Source organism: Chroicocephalus ridibundus, chromosome 5 (genome assembly GCF_963924245.1).
Source record: "Chroicocephalus ridibundus chromosome 5, bChrRid1.1, whole genome shotgun sequence".
Taxonomy (NCBI): Eukaryota; Metazoa; Chordata; class Aves; order Charadriiformes; family Laridae; genus Chroicocephalus; species Chroicocephalus ridibundus.
The window spans coordinates 318,980-335,605 of NC_086288.1; the positions used below are offsets into that span (position 1 = coordinate 318,980).

Here is a 16,626-nt window from a genome sequence, read left to right on the forward strand (position 1 = left end):
GACTTGATGACTTTTTTGTCTGATGCCTTGAACTCCTTGTTTGTCATTTGATAAGGAAATTTACGCAAAACTTTATCTATTTGGGTGCTGGAAGGTTCGACTTTTTCAGGACAAAAAGGCCCCGAGTAACACATAATAAACAAATAATATCAAATTCATTTTTGGCAAGGACAGTCCAAGTTTTGTAACCTTTTTCAGACCAAATGGAAATCTACAAATGCCAGCTCTATTGTTAATATTTTACAGACATGAGTAGTAAAGAGTATATAAGCAAATGCTTTCCCTTCAATCTTCCTAGCATTTCTGAATAATTTAGCCCACACCATAATTTGCAACCATGAAGTGGGTAACATTAATTTCATTTATTTTCCTCTTTAGTTCCGCTACATCCAGGAATCTGCAAAGAGTTGCTCGAGACTCAGGTAAGAAAGCGCTAATTGGCTGTCTTTGCAGTCTTTGTTATATCAATTTAATGACTTCAATGCAATTCCATGAACAATTCTTGCAAGCCTGATCCAAAGAGAACAGAAAAATTGGGTTGACTTGAAAAGAAACTAAATGAAGTGGTGAGGAGATGGGTGGAAGGCTCCAGACAACTTAACTGGGCGACGTCCCTTTGCAACATCAGCGTAGTGCATGAACAGATGCTGACTATTCAGAATCTGTTAGTTTCCAGCACGGAGGAAGCGGCTGCACTGTGCTTTTGGACAGGCTGCCTTTTGGATGGTAGTTCGGAAGCGAGCTCCTCACCAATTAAAGGCAGCGGTTTTCACACCAGTAGGTCAAAAATCCAAAAATCTACATCTCAGTCCGGGCTATAAGAAGGCTAGCTGAAAACTCCTCATTGTGCCATTTCTCCTTGTACTACAAAACTTTAGACTTTAGTCAAACAAATATTTCTGCAGGCAGTCCTGGAAGTTTTTCCACTGATATTTTTTTATTTGAAACATGAAAATACCCAAATTTAACAAAACTGAGCTTTCAGGAGCTGACTGGAAATGCCAGTGAACAGCAGCAAAAAGAAATCTTTAAATTACCCTTTTCTGCACTGGAACCCTTATTATCAAAGAAGGTATATTCCATTAGGTAAAAGAATTACTCTTCATGTTTTCTAAATGGTGCTGAATGCTATTTCTAGAACCAAAGGACTGCCTCGTTCTAGCTCATTCACTAGTGTGCCCATATGCCTCGGTATCTGCTGGGAAAATCTTGTGGGAGTCCTCTCGCCAAGAGCGAGGTACAACTACAACCTGTATTCACAACCAAGTGAAGGCATTTATCTGCTCTCCTTCTCATGAAGAGCACAGATGATATGCAGTGGGTGGAACGAGAATATGAATCTGCCAAGCTAATAATTTTGTGTTCCAAGAGAGAAAATTCTAATGCATGCTCTAATCAAACTGCAGCTGAATTCCTTTGTTTGTAATGTAGGCATGTTTGCTAACCCTTAATAGTAAGCTACAGCAGTAATTTTGACTATTTGAATTAAATATGTGCTTACAGAGGTAAATATTGTATTAGAATCCTGAAAATCACATGCTTGCGTCCCTTCAGAGAGATGAGCGTGCACAAGAGTTAGGTATCTACTGACAAATGACAAGAATGGTCATCTGGGACAAAGAGTTCGAGGTGGCCTGAAGAAAGCTTTAGATTGAAGTTCCTGGAAAAGCAGTAGAGATTACCCAGGGTGGTGTACCCAAAAGTGGGATTTTACAAGTGCTCAGCATTAGCTTGGGCTGTTTCAAAGCAATGATATTACTCCCCTAAGCGTAAGAGCTAGGTGAATGACAAACACTTCTGGAAATCTGGCCCGTGGTGCCCAGAATGTGTTCTTTAAGGGGTCTAGCACAGCCATCGTGACAGCAAGCATCATTGTTCTCTTTGTTTTTCTTCCCAGAGCACAAGAGTGAGATTGCCCATCGCTACAATGATTTGAAGGAAGAGACATTCAAGGCAGTGTAAGTGGATATTCAGCTTACGTTTTCTCCTTGTTTTCCATCTCTGTTGATACTGGATAGAAAAGGAAAACCAAAACACAGTGTATGAGCTAGTGAAAAGTGTGTATGTCTCACTGAAATTAGCCTTCTTGCTGTTAGCGTACAAAGCCTAGAAATATTTTAAGACCTGCAGAAGTCACGATGACTTTCTTTCACTCTGGGAATACAACTGCCTGCAAACCTTAGGAGAAAACCTGTGTTCCTTATGTGAAAAGAAAATAGGCACGAGTAAGACAGTTTTTATAACCTTAGGACTGAGAGGAGTTGTGCTGGATTGAGACATTATGAAAAAAACCAAAACCAAACCACCAACCTCAAAAAACAAACCTGTGACAGGTTTTCTGAGACAGTTCAATGGTTTTCTTTGGAAACTGGTTTTGGGAATGGCAGAGGGCCCTGACAGGAACATAACTACTTCTGAAAGAAGGCAGCCTGAAGATCGTCATTTGTAACGATGGCAAAAACCTGCTTAGTTCATGGCATTTGCAAATATGCTGGCAGAAGTGGCAGAAAACTCAAATCCCAGTCTTTTCTGTTTTGTTTCTAATCCGTTATTCAAGACCTTTGTTCTTGGGAAGTAAAGTTACAAACATTTTTCAGAAAGAACATGAGAAGAGGAAGGATACGGGAGCCGGTACTGTGCTCTTTGTGGTAGTCTGGTTAAGCAATTGTGCGTGTCATTTGAACAAACAATTTGAATCCAGAAGCACCTTTGAAAATATTGAGTGTTATGTTTCTTATCTCCATATTCCAAACCGTGCTTTGTGTTTCAGTACCATGATCACGTTTGCCCAGTATCTCCAGAGATGTTCTTATGACGGACTGTCTAAGCTGGTGAAGGATGTTGTTGATCTGGCACAGAAGTGCGTGGCCAATGAGGATGCTCCCGAGTGCTCAAAATCACTGGTAGGCAGCGAATCCTTTGGGATTGTGTTTCTCCTCGTTCTGTGCAGCTACCAGAATCACCCTCATTCAGCATTGATACCTGATCCTTTCAGGTGTTGCTCTTCTCATCAGCCAATGCGCAGATTTTAGTGATGAAACAAAGCACTTGTTTTTGTCAGGTTCTGAAACTCTGCTTTTCAGAAGTGCCTAAATGATCCCTGGAGCCATATATTGGAGCCCAAACACCACACTTTGGCACATTACATGTAGCATTGCCTGGAAATCGACGTTAGCATTTAGTACAAATACCCCAGCTGTAAAATACAGGTCTAATTCTGAGTATTGAAGACCAAAGCGTGTGGGTTTTCACACTCACACCGGGGTGAACTGAAAAATTATCTGTGCTAATTTAAGGTAATTTAAGAAGTTTTTTTTAAAACTCCTCTAAGATCAGGTATCAAAAGAAGTTTGCAGGTACATAAGATCCCTGGGATGTCCAGCAGGTTCAGCCCGGCCCTTCAGAAAGTTAGGTGCTTGTGTTCTTATGAGCTCTAACATTCAGACAAAATGACAGGACTGCAGTAGTTCTCCCTAAAGGTTTCCCAAGCTGATCATCAGGTAGAATATCAAATCTTGCTTCAATTCATGTGAAAATTCATTTTAGCCAGATTATAAATAAAAGATCACCATCTTGCACACAGTATTTTAAATTATAATTAAATTTTTTTTTCTTATCCAGTAAAAACGTATTTACTTTTCAATCTGGGTTTTCTTTTACAGATAAATAGAATGTACATTACACTTTCTATAAACAACAGTTCTGACCTTCAGCATTTCCCTTACAGCCCTCCATTTTCCTGGATGAAATCTGCCAAGTTGAAAAGCTCCGCGACTCATATGGAGCCATGGCTGACTGCTGTAGTAAAGCTGATCCTGAAAGAAACGAGTGTTTCCTGTCATTTAAAGTTCCCCAACCAGACTTCATTCAGCCGTACCAAAGACCAGCTTCTGATGTGATATGCAAGGAGTACCAGGACAACCGGGTGGCATTCTTGGGACAGTAAGAAAAATGGCCATTTTTTACTGGTTAAGTATTTAGTCGTGCAGAAGAGGGATCCCCAGGCTATACAGAGTTTGTGGACATGCAGGACATTTGAAAAAGTTGCAAGTATTCAACCTCATATCTGCATATATAAAACAGTTGCTCTGATCACATTTTTTCAATCCTTTTTTGGGCAGGTTTTTGCATTCAAAAATGGACTTGAAGGGATCACATTTTATAAATCTTGGGGGACTTTTCTTTTTTTTGCCCCAGAAGCCCTGCAAGACCACAGCATTTCCAATATCGATTTAATAATTTACTTGCTTTGGCTTCCCACTACCTCGTCTGTAATTTGAAAGGATGGAGAAAGATAACAGTAAGAAGAAGAGAAATTTGCAATAAAATGTCGGTGAAATGACCATAGGTTAATTTTTTTCACACTCAAAACCAGAATTTTCACGTATTTGATAACACATTCTAAAAAAGCATATGAACATCAAACTAAGCAGATGACAATACGAGGAGTTCATCCTTCCGTTATTGTTATTGAGTCCTGCTTTGGAAACAGTGGGATTTAACAGAGCATTTACCAGTGGTAGGCATTACGTTAGGAAAGTAGATTATATTTCCAAACCAGAAATAGAAGTTATAAAAGAGATTTAAGGCCATTTGCTGTTGTCATTGGAATATGTAACTTATGTTTTCCTTTTCCTTCTAGTTTCATCTATTCTGTTGCAAGAAGAAACCCCTTCTTGTACGCCCCAACGATCCTCGGTCTGGCTGCTGATTATGAACATGCACTTCAAAGCTGTTGCGGAGAGGCTGATGTTGGTGCTTGCTTGGATGAAAAGGTATATCAAATTTTTCACTGATTTTTTTTAAGCAACAAAACAAAAGATTCAAAGCGTGGATAGTTAAGCTTGTCTTTTTGTCCCTTTGCTAATACCTTATCAGGCAGCTCTGAGTATTGTGCAGAATCCAAATAAGGTGTAGCACTTGGGATTTTCTGTCTGTGGTAAACTATAGCGAGAAGGCACGCTACCGAAGAGGTGCTAGGGAAAGACAGATCTCACTTGGCAGCCTAACGTGCCACCTCCATATCCAACCTGTAGGTGTATGAGAGATCTCTCCTATTCTTCCCCTATTCGTTGCCCAAGCAAGTGGAGGAGAAAGAGTGAGGAATGGGTAGAATCTTCCTGTTCATGCAAATCTTTGTCTGAAGAACTTGTAGAGAAGGGTCAGGATTAATCACATGTTAGCCCTATGAATCGATAGCAGATGACTTCCTCGTAGCTTTGCCTTTTAGAGAACTGAAGCCAAGATTTCCTGTTAACCTTGAGAACGGCATGAGGCAAACTTTCCGTTTGTCTCAAACGCAGTCCCAGTGACTTCTGTGTAGTCACTGTGGTGCTTTGAAAGACAACTTAGGCTCCTTTAAGTCACAAGGTTTCAATGAATTTGAAGTATTCGGTGGACAGCAGCATATCTGTAGAAGAACTGCACCCTGCGATAAAGTATAGTGTATAGACTAGAAGTTAAATGCTGGATTGCGACCTGGTTAGGACTGCCTAAGCAATTCTCAGTTTGCTTGGCTTTTCATCAGAGCTAACTGGACCAGAACCTGCTGTGTTTCTGAAGTGGGATTTTCAGATTTGCTTTATTTCTCAGTCCGTTAGGTGTAATCAGTTTAACGTGACAATGTGCATCCTGTTCTTATAGGCAACTGCCATCAAAGAAAAAGCCAAGAAAGTAAGTGTGAAGCAGCAGTATTCTTGTGGAATCCTCAAGAAGTTTGGCGAGAGAACTTTCAAAGCAAAGTAAGTTCCAATCAGCTTTTTATAAAAAGTAGGCTTGTTAACCTAAACCTGAAACTACTCTAGAGGAAAATATCAGCGTACGTAATTCATCTCTATATGCTGAGTTTGAAAACGGCACTCACGGTACTTCCGAGCATACTTTTGACTGAGGACCATTGTCTGACAAAATAGAGATCAGGGTCAGTCTTTCAACACTAGGCTGACAGCGATTTCTTAGCCCGTTTATTTAAATGTAGAATTTAATCCTGGTCAGGTTTCTGTATAAAGACTAGACACAAAGGGGAACCTGTGTATTCCACGCTGATAGGGAGTAGCAGTAAAAAGATCAGCTGTGAGAGTCAGAGAGAAATGAAACTGTCTCTAGAACCAATCCAGGAGATGCAGAGTTAACTGGTGGAGCATCACTCAGAACCAGACATTCCAGTGTGTTTAATCTACATTTTTGCCAAAGCTGTGCCCCATTCTGATGCCTGCAGCTTTTAGCGATAGGCACAGCGGCAATCAGCAAACTAAGTTGTTAGTTTGGACCTTAAAGCAATCAGAGAGTCAAATTTGCAGAATCACATTTCCTGTCAAAGGTGTTTCTTTGACATTAAAAAATACTTTTGCAATTAATAAGTGGATCGGCTGCCCAAGCACAGAGAACTGCTTTCATTCTGTAGCTAGTCTAATACACTAACATTGACTAGGATTACCTTAGTAGATATAGTCAGCTTTGATTTAACGGTTTAATTAGAACTTTATACGCCTGTGCTAAGTAATCTAGAGATGCTTTACAGTCACTCGAGAGCGATGGGGAATTTTAGGGTGTGCTTCTTACGTAGACAGCTCAGAACAGAAAAATCACAGGCTTGTTTTCTGTCCACTTTAAAGGAGCGCTGGGTTTCTGGTGCAGGCGTCGATGACGTTTTTTTCTAGCCACCAATAATTAGATGAGAAGAACGAAGGAATTTACTTGAAACAATGCTGATCTACAGTATCATAAGTGTTAGTGACTTGCAAGGTTTCTGTTCAATACAAAGCTTTAAAACAAGTGTATTTTTTCTTCTTTTCTACCTAGTAAACTTGCTCGCCTGAGCCAGAAATATCCCAAGGCTCCATTCTCAGAAATTATTAAAATTCTAGGTGACATGAAAGGCATCTACAAAGAGTGCTGTGAAGGGGACATGCTAGAGTGTATGGATGACAGGGTAAGCTAAGTATTTTTTCAAAAATGTTTACACACTTGAAAACTGTTTAGGAAGACAATAATTTGTGCAGCTAGTCATCCACAGTCCTGAGAACTTGTACTCAATGCTGGTGGAAGGTTCCTCGGCCACAGAAGAGCTCATGGCAAGCTCAGCTGACTGGAACTAGGTTTTGGACCGGTTTCGGATCTAGCCCTTTATGATCATGAGGACACGGAGCTGTTACTTATAGCATGGCACGTGTGTATGGTTGAAATCAAAACATCTATCAGGGAGATTGTTTAATGGTATTTACTCACTTCAAATCCATCATAAACAAAGCAGAAGAAAGCAAAGGCAAAAAGGCCACATTTTTTTTGCTGTCCTGTTGTGTGTACTGCCATCAAGCCAGCTTTCCCGTAGTGCCAATGAACTCTAGAAAACAGCTTTCATGGCAGGATTAGCAAAACTGTGCAATAGTGACTCGATTTAAATATTGCCTGGCTGGAACGTAGACACACTTGTTATACAGCTGGTGTCCAGTGCTGGCTTTTTGAAGCTCTGGGATTTTTTGTGTCTCTATCATGAAAAAGCTATCAAAGCTGGGCATCTCACAGGACTGACAAGATCAATCAGGCATCCTTGTCACAGACCACTCAACGACTTGCTTTGGCTTTCCAGAGTTTGCCTTCTCAAAGTTTCTAAGATCAGGGAGGGAATGGCATTCTCCCACGCGCCTGTGAACATCGTGCTCAACATGCAATGCACGTGATGTCCCCGTCCCTCTGATTATTTCTTTTTGTATGGGGATAGCATTTCTTCAGGAAAGTGCTAGGTAAATAGGTGGCCTGAATGAAAAGGGAAGAGTCTGAAAAAGAGAGAGGACATGAATTAATCTATCTTCAAGTTATTATTTCATTGCTTGTCTGATAATATGTTTTAATTTTACAGGCAGAGCTTGTCACCTATATGTGCTCTAAACAAGATGTTTTCTCAAGTAAAATCAAACACTGCTGTGAGAAGCCAGTGGTGGAACGAAGCCAGTGCATTATTGAAGCAGAGTTCGATGACAAACCTGAAGATCTTCCTTCACTAGTTGAAAAATACATACAAGATAAGGAAGTGTGTAAAAGCTATGAGGCAGGCCATGACGAATTCTTGTCAGAGTAAGTAGTGCCAATGGTATGCCTGCTTCTATTTGAACGTTCCTGCAAATCATCCTCTGTCTTTTCTAGACTACAGCCTTTTGCATCACTGCAAAAACTGTTCTCCTGGGTGTTTCAAGCACTTATGGAGAAGAGAGATGACCACATGGAAATCTGATGTATCTAATGTAGCTTCAGCCCTACTTGAACCCCTAGTTTCTCATTCATGTTTCTGTTCAGCACTGTCCTACTTATCAAAGCTGAATTAGTCAGTGCCTTTCTTTTATTTGAGGGCTCTGTGCCTGCCCACGTACATTATCTCCTTAAGAAATATTCTGTCCTGGGCAACTATTTTGTTCCTAACATATTTGCCCTGATGGAAGAAGACAGAATGACCAAAAAATTATTCTAAAACAAGTAAACGGCGTTCCAAGCTCATCGTCCACCTTACTTGATCTCACCTGAGGAACTGTCATTGTCAATTACTCTGTTGTGCGTGAAGAAAGCAGCATGTTATTCGGGAGCTCTAATTCTGTCAGCTTGCGTGTCTTTCAGGTTTGTTTATGAATACTCACGAAGACACCCCGAGTTCTCCACACAGCTGATTCTGAGAATTACTAAGGGATATGAAACACTCCTGGACAAGTGCTGCAAAACAGACAACCCTGCTGAGTGCTACGGAAATGCTGTAGGTGCAAAGCTTGGGTTGAGAAGGTCCTACAGAAGAGCATTTTGCAGACAGAAAGCATTTTGAGAGACTAATCCCAGGGAAAGTTAGTGTTCTGATGGGAGATGAAGCAGTCCAGGACCCATGACAAGGATATAGAGTTTTCTCCCGTCACAGAGTAACCTCATCTGTCACTTTAGGAGTTTTCAGACTAGTCTGACTCAGCTGCCTGTCTCCTGCCTCTGTCTCTCAGAAGGGAGTCCGCTTATCCTGAAGATGATTAATAGCTGGTTAGATGAATAGATGGATAGATGAATTATTCCATGGGCTCCACTGCCTGTACTAAGTATGGCTGCTCGTGGATTATGAACGGAACCTGCATGGCCAGCTCACGTAGAGATGCCTAGACTTAGGTCTCCTAACCTTCAACTGAATGGCACACAAGTCACAGCACAAGTTGAGTCACTGACAGGTTTGGCCAAGGGATAGACAGATGATGTTCCCCTCACGGTTGATAATCCTATACTTGAAAAATATTCACCCGATTAAAACAAACAAACAAATACCCCATTGTCTAGAAAGTAAGTCCAGTGGGTAATTAATTTAAATTAAATGTAAAAAAATCTTGCTGCCTTTTTAACAGAATTTTTGTTAGAACTTAAGAGTCACATGAGAATCAAATCCTCCCTACGCCATCCAGGCTATACAGAAGTGACCAGCCTTGCAAAATGGGTATCTTACAGCTAGTAAGATTTAGAAGAGGTCAAAAGGTATATTTGTATGACTGTTACCGGGATGTCCTGCTCTAACGTTACTAATAACTTTATACTTGCTTGCAGCAAGAGGAACTGAACAAACATATCAAAGAAACTCAGGATGTCGTAGAGACAAACTGTAAGATTCTCACTACCCACGGCGAGGCAGACTTTCTTAAAGCGTAAGTACTTGCTGATAAATATTCTTGAGCGTAAAGTGTGACGCAGGGTGCTTTGGGCCACTTTATTTGGTCTTCACTTCTATTTTCCCTTCCGTGGTGCAGCTCAGTAGAGCATTCTTCCAATGTGAGCAGACAGTCATTTTGATATGACTTTTTCAGACTTCTGATCCGCTACACCAAGAAAATGCCTCAGGTATCAACCGATACCTTGCTTGAAATTGGCAAGAAAATGACAGCCGTTGGTACTAAGTGCTGCCAGCTTCCTGAAGACAGGCGCCTACCTTGTTCTGAGGGATACGTGAGTACATTTGTTTATCCTCTCCGCTCTTCTCAGACATTTCTTCTGTTCTCAAAAATGTTGAATTCTGTTCAGATGGTAAACTCACAGCGATTTTTCATAAACCCAAAACTAAACATCTGCGTAACAGAATTCACAGTCTGTTCATTTTTAGTGGATGTGAGAACGTAAAGAGTTGTCTGATGGTAGCCTGTGAAAATTTTACCTAAACTTTACTCTCCCTCAGAAAGCTACACTAAGTTGGTTGAGTCTGCGGCAGCTTGCATTTGGAAAAGCTCAACAGCTCTCTTAGAAACCCCCCCCCAAAAAATTACCGATTGCAGCCCAATGGGCAGAGTGTTTGCAGATTAAGAAATACCAAGCATCGTGGATACATATTTATTTTAAATTTTAAGACCACACCATTTCTGAGCAGGTGTTTAGATCTGACAGCTTCTACTTCCAGCTATGCTATTGTCACACAAACATCACATAGCTCTTCTGTTATTGTAGAAGGTGTGACTCATGTTTGTCCTTCCTTCCTTCTCTTTTCAGCTGAGCATTGTGATTCAGGATATGTGCAGGAGACAGGAGACCACACCTGTAAATGACAACGTTTCACACTGCTGCAGCGACTCCTACGCTTACAGGAGACCGTGTTTCACTGCCATGGGAGTAGATACCAAATACGTGCCTCCAGCATTTGACCCTGAGATGTTCAGCTTTGATGAAAAACTGTGCACTGCTCCTCCTGCTGAACAGGAATTAGGGCAGATGAAGTAAGCTAGAAGAAATACCTTGTAGAAAAAATTCTGAAGCGTAACACTTTAGGGGGGGTGAAGGAAGCTAAAATCCCCCTGTTTTGTCATCTGACTGGGATTTCACTAGTGACATAGAGAAAACCAGGTGGGACTGAGCTTGTCAGTGCATAACATTACGTACTTTGGAAGAGGCAAAATAGGGTCTTTCCTTCAAATAAAATCAGTGTGTTAGCTGACCAGTTTCATGTAGGTCCACTGCCACTGCAAGTCTTACGATGTACTTAATGAAGACAACATACAGATCATTTAAATAAGTTTTTTCCCACCTGTAACCAGGATAACAAAAAGCGAATAGATGCTTGTGCTAGACTGGGAGTTTAGAGCCACAAATACGCACAGACTCCTCTAGATATGACAAAAAAAAAAAAAACACCACCAAAAACTCATAAACAAGCTGTACCTGCATAGAATGGTGTATTTTAAATTGGGGAATCAAACTACAACAGGTAGCATTAATTGTGTACTGTGGCTTTGTTTTCAGATTGCTCATCAACCTCATTAAACGCAAGCCCCAGATGACAGAAGAACAAATCAAGACAATTGCTGATGGTTTCACTGCCATGGTAGACAAGTGCTGCAAGCAATCCGATATCGAGACATGCTTTGGGGAAGAGGTATTTCCTATCTCCTTTAAAAAAAAAAAATCAAAATAAAAAACATATACAGGAAACTGGAAACTCCCTGCGAAACCACGCGCTACGGAAGTGGTTCTGCAAACTGCTACAGTTACTTGTCCGTGTGCGCTTACAATAGATTTGCCTGCAGAGCATAACATATCTTGACTGTACAGATTATAGTCATTGAACAATTTCGTGTGGAAAGGTTGTCTGGAGGTAATGTAGTCCAGTCATCTACTCAAAGCACGGCTAAATTCTAGGTTATCAGGACCTTGTCCAAAAGAGTTGAATAACTACAAGCCATAGTTGAAAAATACATATGTGTAGAATTTAAACTGTATCTGTAGCATATGTAAACTTCCTGATGTGCTACAGATTCTTATAGAAGTCTGAAAGATTACCCGAAAAAAGTGCATCTGGATCAATTATCAGAGATGCCTAGCAAATATAGATATACTGGCAGGGCGAGTCCAGGTGATTATGTCCTGTGAACAGTCATTCCAGTTTTTTCAAACTTATCAACCACAAATACATTCATTCATTCAACGTTTACTTGTCTGTGAAATAACCACGGGAGAAGTTTATCTGTAGCCGTATTGCTGAGCAAGCGCAAAGCATTTACAGGAGTATGAATGACAGTTTCCAACAGCAACCTCATCACTTGAAGCATAGAACTACTAATATCTTACACTGCTTATTGATCAAATCCTTTTTTTATTTGTGTCCAAAGTATTGCATAGATAAGTATATCAGGAAGAGTTAGGAAAGAATTATTTTGTCTCTAACTCACTCTAGAAGTTTATTGTCTACCTTTGCAAAATTGAAAAATACCCAACATACAGGAGCGCACCGATTCTAAGGTTAGAAAGTACCATTAGAATTATCCTTCGAACCACAATGTTTATAAAACACAAGTTTATAAAAATTCCTGCTCAAGCGCTACATACTTTGCTCCCTTGGCTTCTCTCTCACAACTGTTTGTATTCCTTTTTCTAGGGTGCAAACCTAATAGTCCAGAGCAGAGCCACACTAGGAATTGGCGCTTAAAACGTGGTAGGTAACAGCAATAACGCCTATTTATTGGGTCATCTATCTATCTATCTCCCCCCATCTGCCCGCCCTTCCACCCATTTAACCCCTTCAACTCAAAAATGCATCTTGCTTCCCTGTAACCACCAGGCGTTTGCTTTTTCTAATGGGTGGTTCACCATCTGCCATTACCTAGCACACAGAAAGTTGAAGTACTGCTAGTGTGCTACCATTTTATAAAATTATCCTTTTTGTTTCTCTAATCTAGGATGCCAGTGGGAAAAATATGAAGAAAAATACTTCCGTGTAACTGCTCCCGCCCATTACCTTTTTACCTTTGGTATTGAATGACTATTTCGTAAATCTTCAGTGTTTTGTCAAACCACATACTTTTCCAGAAACTTTTCAATTCTATTTCTTTGAAAAAAAAAATGAATAATAAATAAAAGCTGTATAAATCTCCATCTGTCCATGTCTGCTGGTGACTACCATAAGGCAAAGCTCTGCAGCGCTCCCTACACAAAATGGTTCCTATAAGTAGTATATATGGTCAGGGATTCCATTGGACTTTTTTCTGTTTCTTGCTCTTGCAAGATATGTATGAAAGAATATGAGAGGTGACAAGACATTTAACTAGACTTTAGTGCTCCAATTCAATTACAGGTTCATTTTACACCTTACTTCAGCAATTATAATTACATATTAAGAGAACATTCAAAGGAACTGATCAGTCTAAATAAGATGACTAGTAATGAGCTCTTCTAAAAAGAAAAAAGATTTTTTTTTTTAACATCAGCCACAAGTGAGTATCTCTTTGCTTGCAAAGAGTTGCAAACAGATCTGCTTTTAGACAGTTCCTTTCATGTCTTAAGTTGTTTTTACAACAGTTTTTGACTTTAGAGATGTCTCTCGGAAAGCCCGCCATCTAAATCATGCCCTTCATTGCAGGAAGCTCTTAAGAGAGAAACTTTTCTGTTCTACACCACTAAAGCAGTGTGATTTTCTAGTACCTGTTTAGTTTCAGTCCATGAACACAAAACCCCCCAATCTTCTACACTTTAACAAGGACCCTTGCATAACCCTTGCCTCGTTATAAGAGCCCTTGCATAATAAGGCATTTCATAAGGGCAGGTTTCTTGGCCTTGAAACTCTTTGTGCCTATGCTTCACGAACTGGGAATCTTCTCCATAACCGTAGAAGTACACTCAGAATGAAACGTTCAGAGATAGCACGTCAAAAATTTAAAAGGAGGAATCATCAGTCTTGTTAGGATTGAAAGGTTTGAACATTCAATGCCTGTGAGTCATAGTTATGTGTTGGTTTAGAAGAGTTTATGTGACCCCCAAGGCATTCACAAACATCTCGTTCAAGATTTAAAGTTTTGTGAATTGGAGCAAGCATCAGGTGCAGTTAAGCACCTTTTCCCTTAGTTTGAGGGAGCACAAACAGTCCTTATAGAGACCATTGCCATTATCTAATTCACTGTCCAAAAAGCTGGCTGCCGTTCGCTGCAGCTAAAATGAACCTGCTGTAGGACAGTGTAGCTGTAGTTCATTAGGACAAGTTAAGCTTGTTGCAGGAAGAGGTTCGGTGAAGATTCTGAGGCACAGAAATCAGCGCCAGTGCCACAAATCTATCAAGAAGTGGGGTTTCTCCTTAGATTTCCAGCTAATCCCCACACTGTACCACAGCACGATGCTCAGGTGTGCTGGTTAGCTTCCTGTCGCATCTGCTGCAGCTTTTTGGCTGCATGTTGAATAACTCCAAACACAAAGCAGGTTAATGATTCCGTTAAGATTTAGTAATTGAAAATGTGTTTCTAATTAATGTGTTTGTAATTTTGCTGGCTCCAGAGAGACACAGAATTAATATATATCAGTTATCATTTATCAACACTGCAGTTATCATTTATCAACGCTGAAGAGAGTAATGTGTCAAGAGACTGGAGTCAAGTCAAACATCAACATACCAAAAATATGTGAGAAGAACTGAGTACCCTCCACACCACCCCCATTTCTACAATTCGTCGGAACCCACCTATTTCATTCTGGGGTGTCACTGTCTTTCAGTTTGCATAAAGATAGAGCAATGCAGCCAAGCTGCAGCGCTTAAAGAAGTGTCTTATGCCTCGATGTTGGTGTGGTCTTGAAAATTACTTCTTAAGAGCTTTTGCTGCCACACTGAGCAATCTGCCTTGTATTCCTGGGGCTCTCTTTTGGGCTCTGGTTTTCCACAGCTGATATGTTTTTGTTCATCTGGGTTTCTTTGTAACGAGGTGACTTTTTCCCTCCTAGAGTCTGAGTCCAGAAGGAACAGGAGTAAGCACACCTGCAGCTGTAACTAAGACCGCACTTGTACAAAAGTATTCTTTAACCACTTAAGCGTCACCTAAAGAGGTAGGGAAACCTCCCCCTAGTTACCTGGAACAGATTTAAATTTCTGCTACCAAACCTGCATGACGGCTTCAAATTTCAGAAGGGCCACCTGTTATGATAACTATTAGCATGACAGCTGTGACTTGACTTCATGCAGAAGCTTTTTTTAGGTTATTTCAAGAGTCTTTTAGGTTTTATATTCTTTCTTTTGCAACTTTAGTCCCTAGAAGTCACTGTAAATTTCTGAGCATTCAAGGGGGAAAACAAAAGAAAATCCAGGAATTTGAAGAAAGACACAAGTTTTTTGAAGGCCCCTGTTTCTGTGCCCCATTTACCTTCCCTTTCCTCTAAAGCACAACATCATGAATATGTAGTTGTAGTTTGTCATCTACTTGTACCCCTCAGTAATACACAAGCTAATTTTTACTTTCGCGCTTTCATTTTTTTGTATGCCCATATGTCTTTCTCATATTTCCTCTATAAAAGTTAGTAAAGCCATGACCACTGAACTTCCAATACTCACAAAATCTACTACTACAAATCAAGTTTTCCAGTCTTTGGAGAAAGCCCAATGGGAGCTGCATACCCATCCTTTACAGGAATCACAATTTCAGGAATCACAATGGCACCAGCCATTCACAGTAACTGATAAAAATCTCCTCAGACTCAACTCCTCTAAATTAACTTATTTGCTATATGTAGATTTCTTATGCTAAGAGAAATAAGCAAACACAAAAACATTCATTCTTAACAAATGCAAAACCTACCATTGCTAGACAAAGAAGGTCTTCCTGCAGATTCCCAAGTTTTCAAAGTATCAGCTAGATGCAGAAGTTCAAAGCGCTACTTGTCTCTCAGGCAATGAGAAGGCAAGGTCTTTATCCTGCTGCTCCTGGTGTGAAAGGGGCTACATCCCTTTCCTTCCGCCTTCTCCTTCAGTCTTTAATTCCTTCAGCTGACCACACATCCTCTGCATCCATCAGACTCCCCTCCCACCTGTCCTCAGCTCCGTGCTTTCTTCATCCCTGAATATTCAACCACCTTCTCCCCTCCATTCCTCTACCACGCTCTGAGTCACAAAGTGACAGTTGTCCTGTCTGCAAGCACAGTTTCCGACATCTTTTAAAACAGTGGCTATTAGTAACGGTGTTTTTAGGGGCATCCCTAAAAGGTTTTGTCATCTCTAGGTCCCCACGGTAAGCTGGATCTTGTGGCATTTCCATGTTATTCCTTGGTTTCTCATGGTCCCTCTGAGGTTGATGAGATGCCGTGACTTTTAGGCCCCCATTGCTCTGCATTCATTGCTGGTGTTTGGGAGCCAGGGTTGGCATCACGTCTCTGGTAAGGGTGCTAGCTGTGGTCTTCCTTTATGGGAATTCCTTCAACGAAATCTTCAACAAAAATTCCTTCAACGAAAGCTTCAGCTTTCACCTGAACATGTGGAAACATTTATATCCAGTTCATGACAACGCAAATACAAAAATGATCGGGCAGCAAGAATGTTCTTCCAGCTCTGTGTACCAGCTTGCCATGCCGATCTCACGGCACTCGGCTTTAGGAAAAATACAATAGAGCACGTCCAGGGCTTGGGAACGGGCAGGGGTTTTGGGCCAGGGCATATTCCTGGCATTCCAAAAAAAATCCTCTTGGTTATTTGAGGGCTTAGTGTTCTTCTGCTGTCAGATAAGTGTTGTGAAACCTTTCCAACTGCCTCAGATTGAAGACATGCAAAGTTTTAAAATGTACAAGAAGGTCCACTAGTGCATTCGGGAGTACATTTTTTTATGTAAATCTCCACCACCTGTGTGTCTGCCCAGGGCTGCTCTCTGTTACCTTATATGAAGGGTATCA

The 16,626-nt window shown here is 40.7% G+C and overlaps 1 protein-coding gene across 2 annotated transcripts; it reads left to right on the plus strand.

The window, feature by feature from the left end:
* Positions 1 to 265: 265 nt before the first annotated feature.
* On the plus strand, positions 266 to 12,862 carry ALB (albumin). Of its 2 annotated transcripts, none has more exons than XM_063336685.1 (15): positions 266 to 422; positions 1,898 to 1,958; positions 2,771 to 2,903; positions 3,728 to 3,942; positions 4,643 to 4,775; positions 5,644 to 5,741; positions 6,802 to 6,931; positions 7,859 to 8,073; positions 8,608 to 8,740; positions 9,559 to 9,656; positions 9,816 to 9,954; positions 10,489 to 10,712; positions 11,236 to 11,368; positions 12,368 to 12,424; positions 12,669 to 12,862. In XM_063336685.1, exons 1-14 carry the CDS (start codon positions 338 to 340, stop codon positions 12,416 to 12,418), a joined length of 1,848 nt encoding a protein of 615 aa, XP_063192755.1. In that variant the 5' UTR covers positions 266 to 337; the 3' UTR covers positions 12,419 to 12,424; positions 12,669 to 12,862. The 2 variants fall into 2 exon arrangements, with proteins under 2 accessions (XP_063192755.1, XP_063192756.1); XM_063336686.1 differs by having other exon boundaries at positions 12,368 to 12,421.
* The last annotated feature ends 3,764 nt before the right edge of the window (positions 12,863 to 16,626 follow it).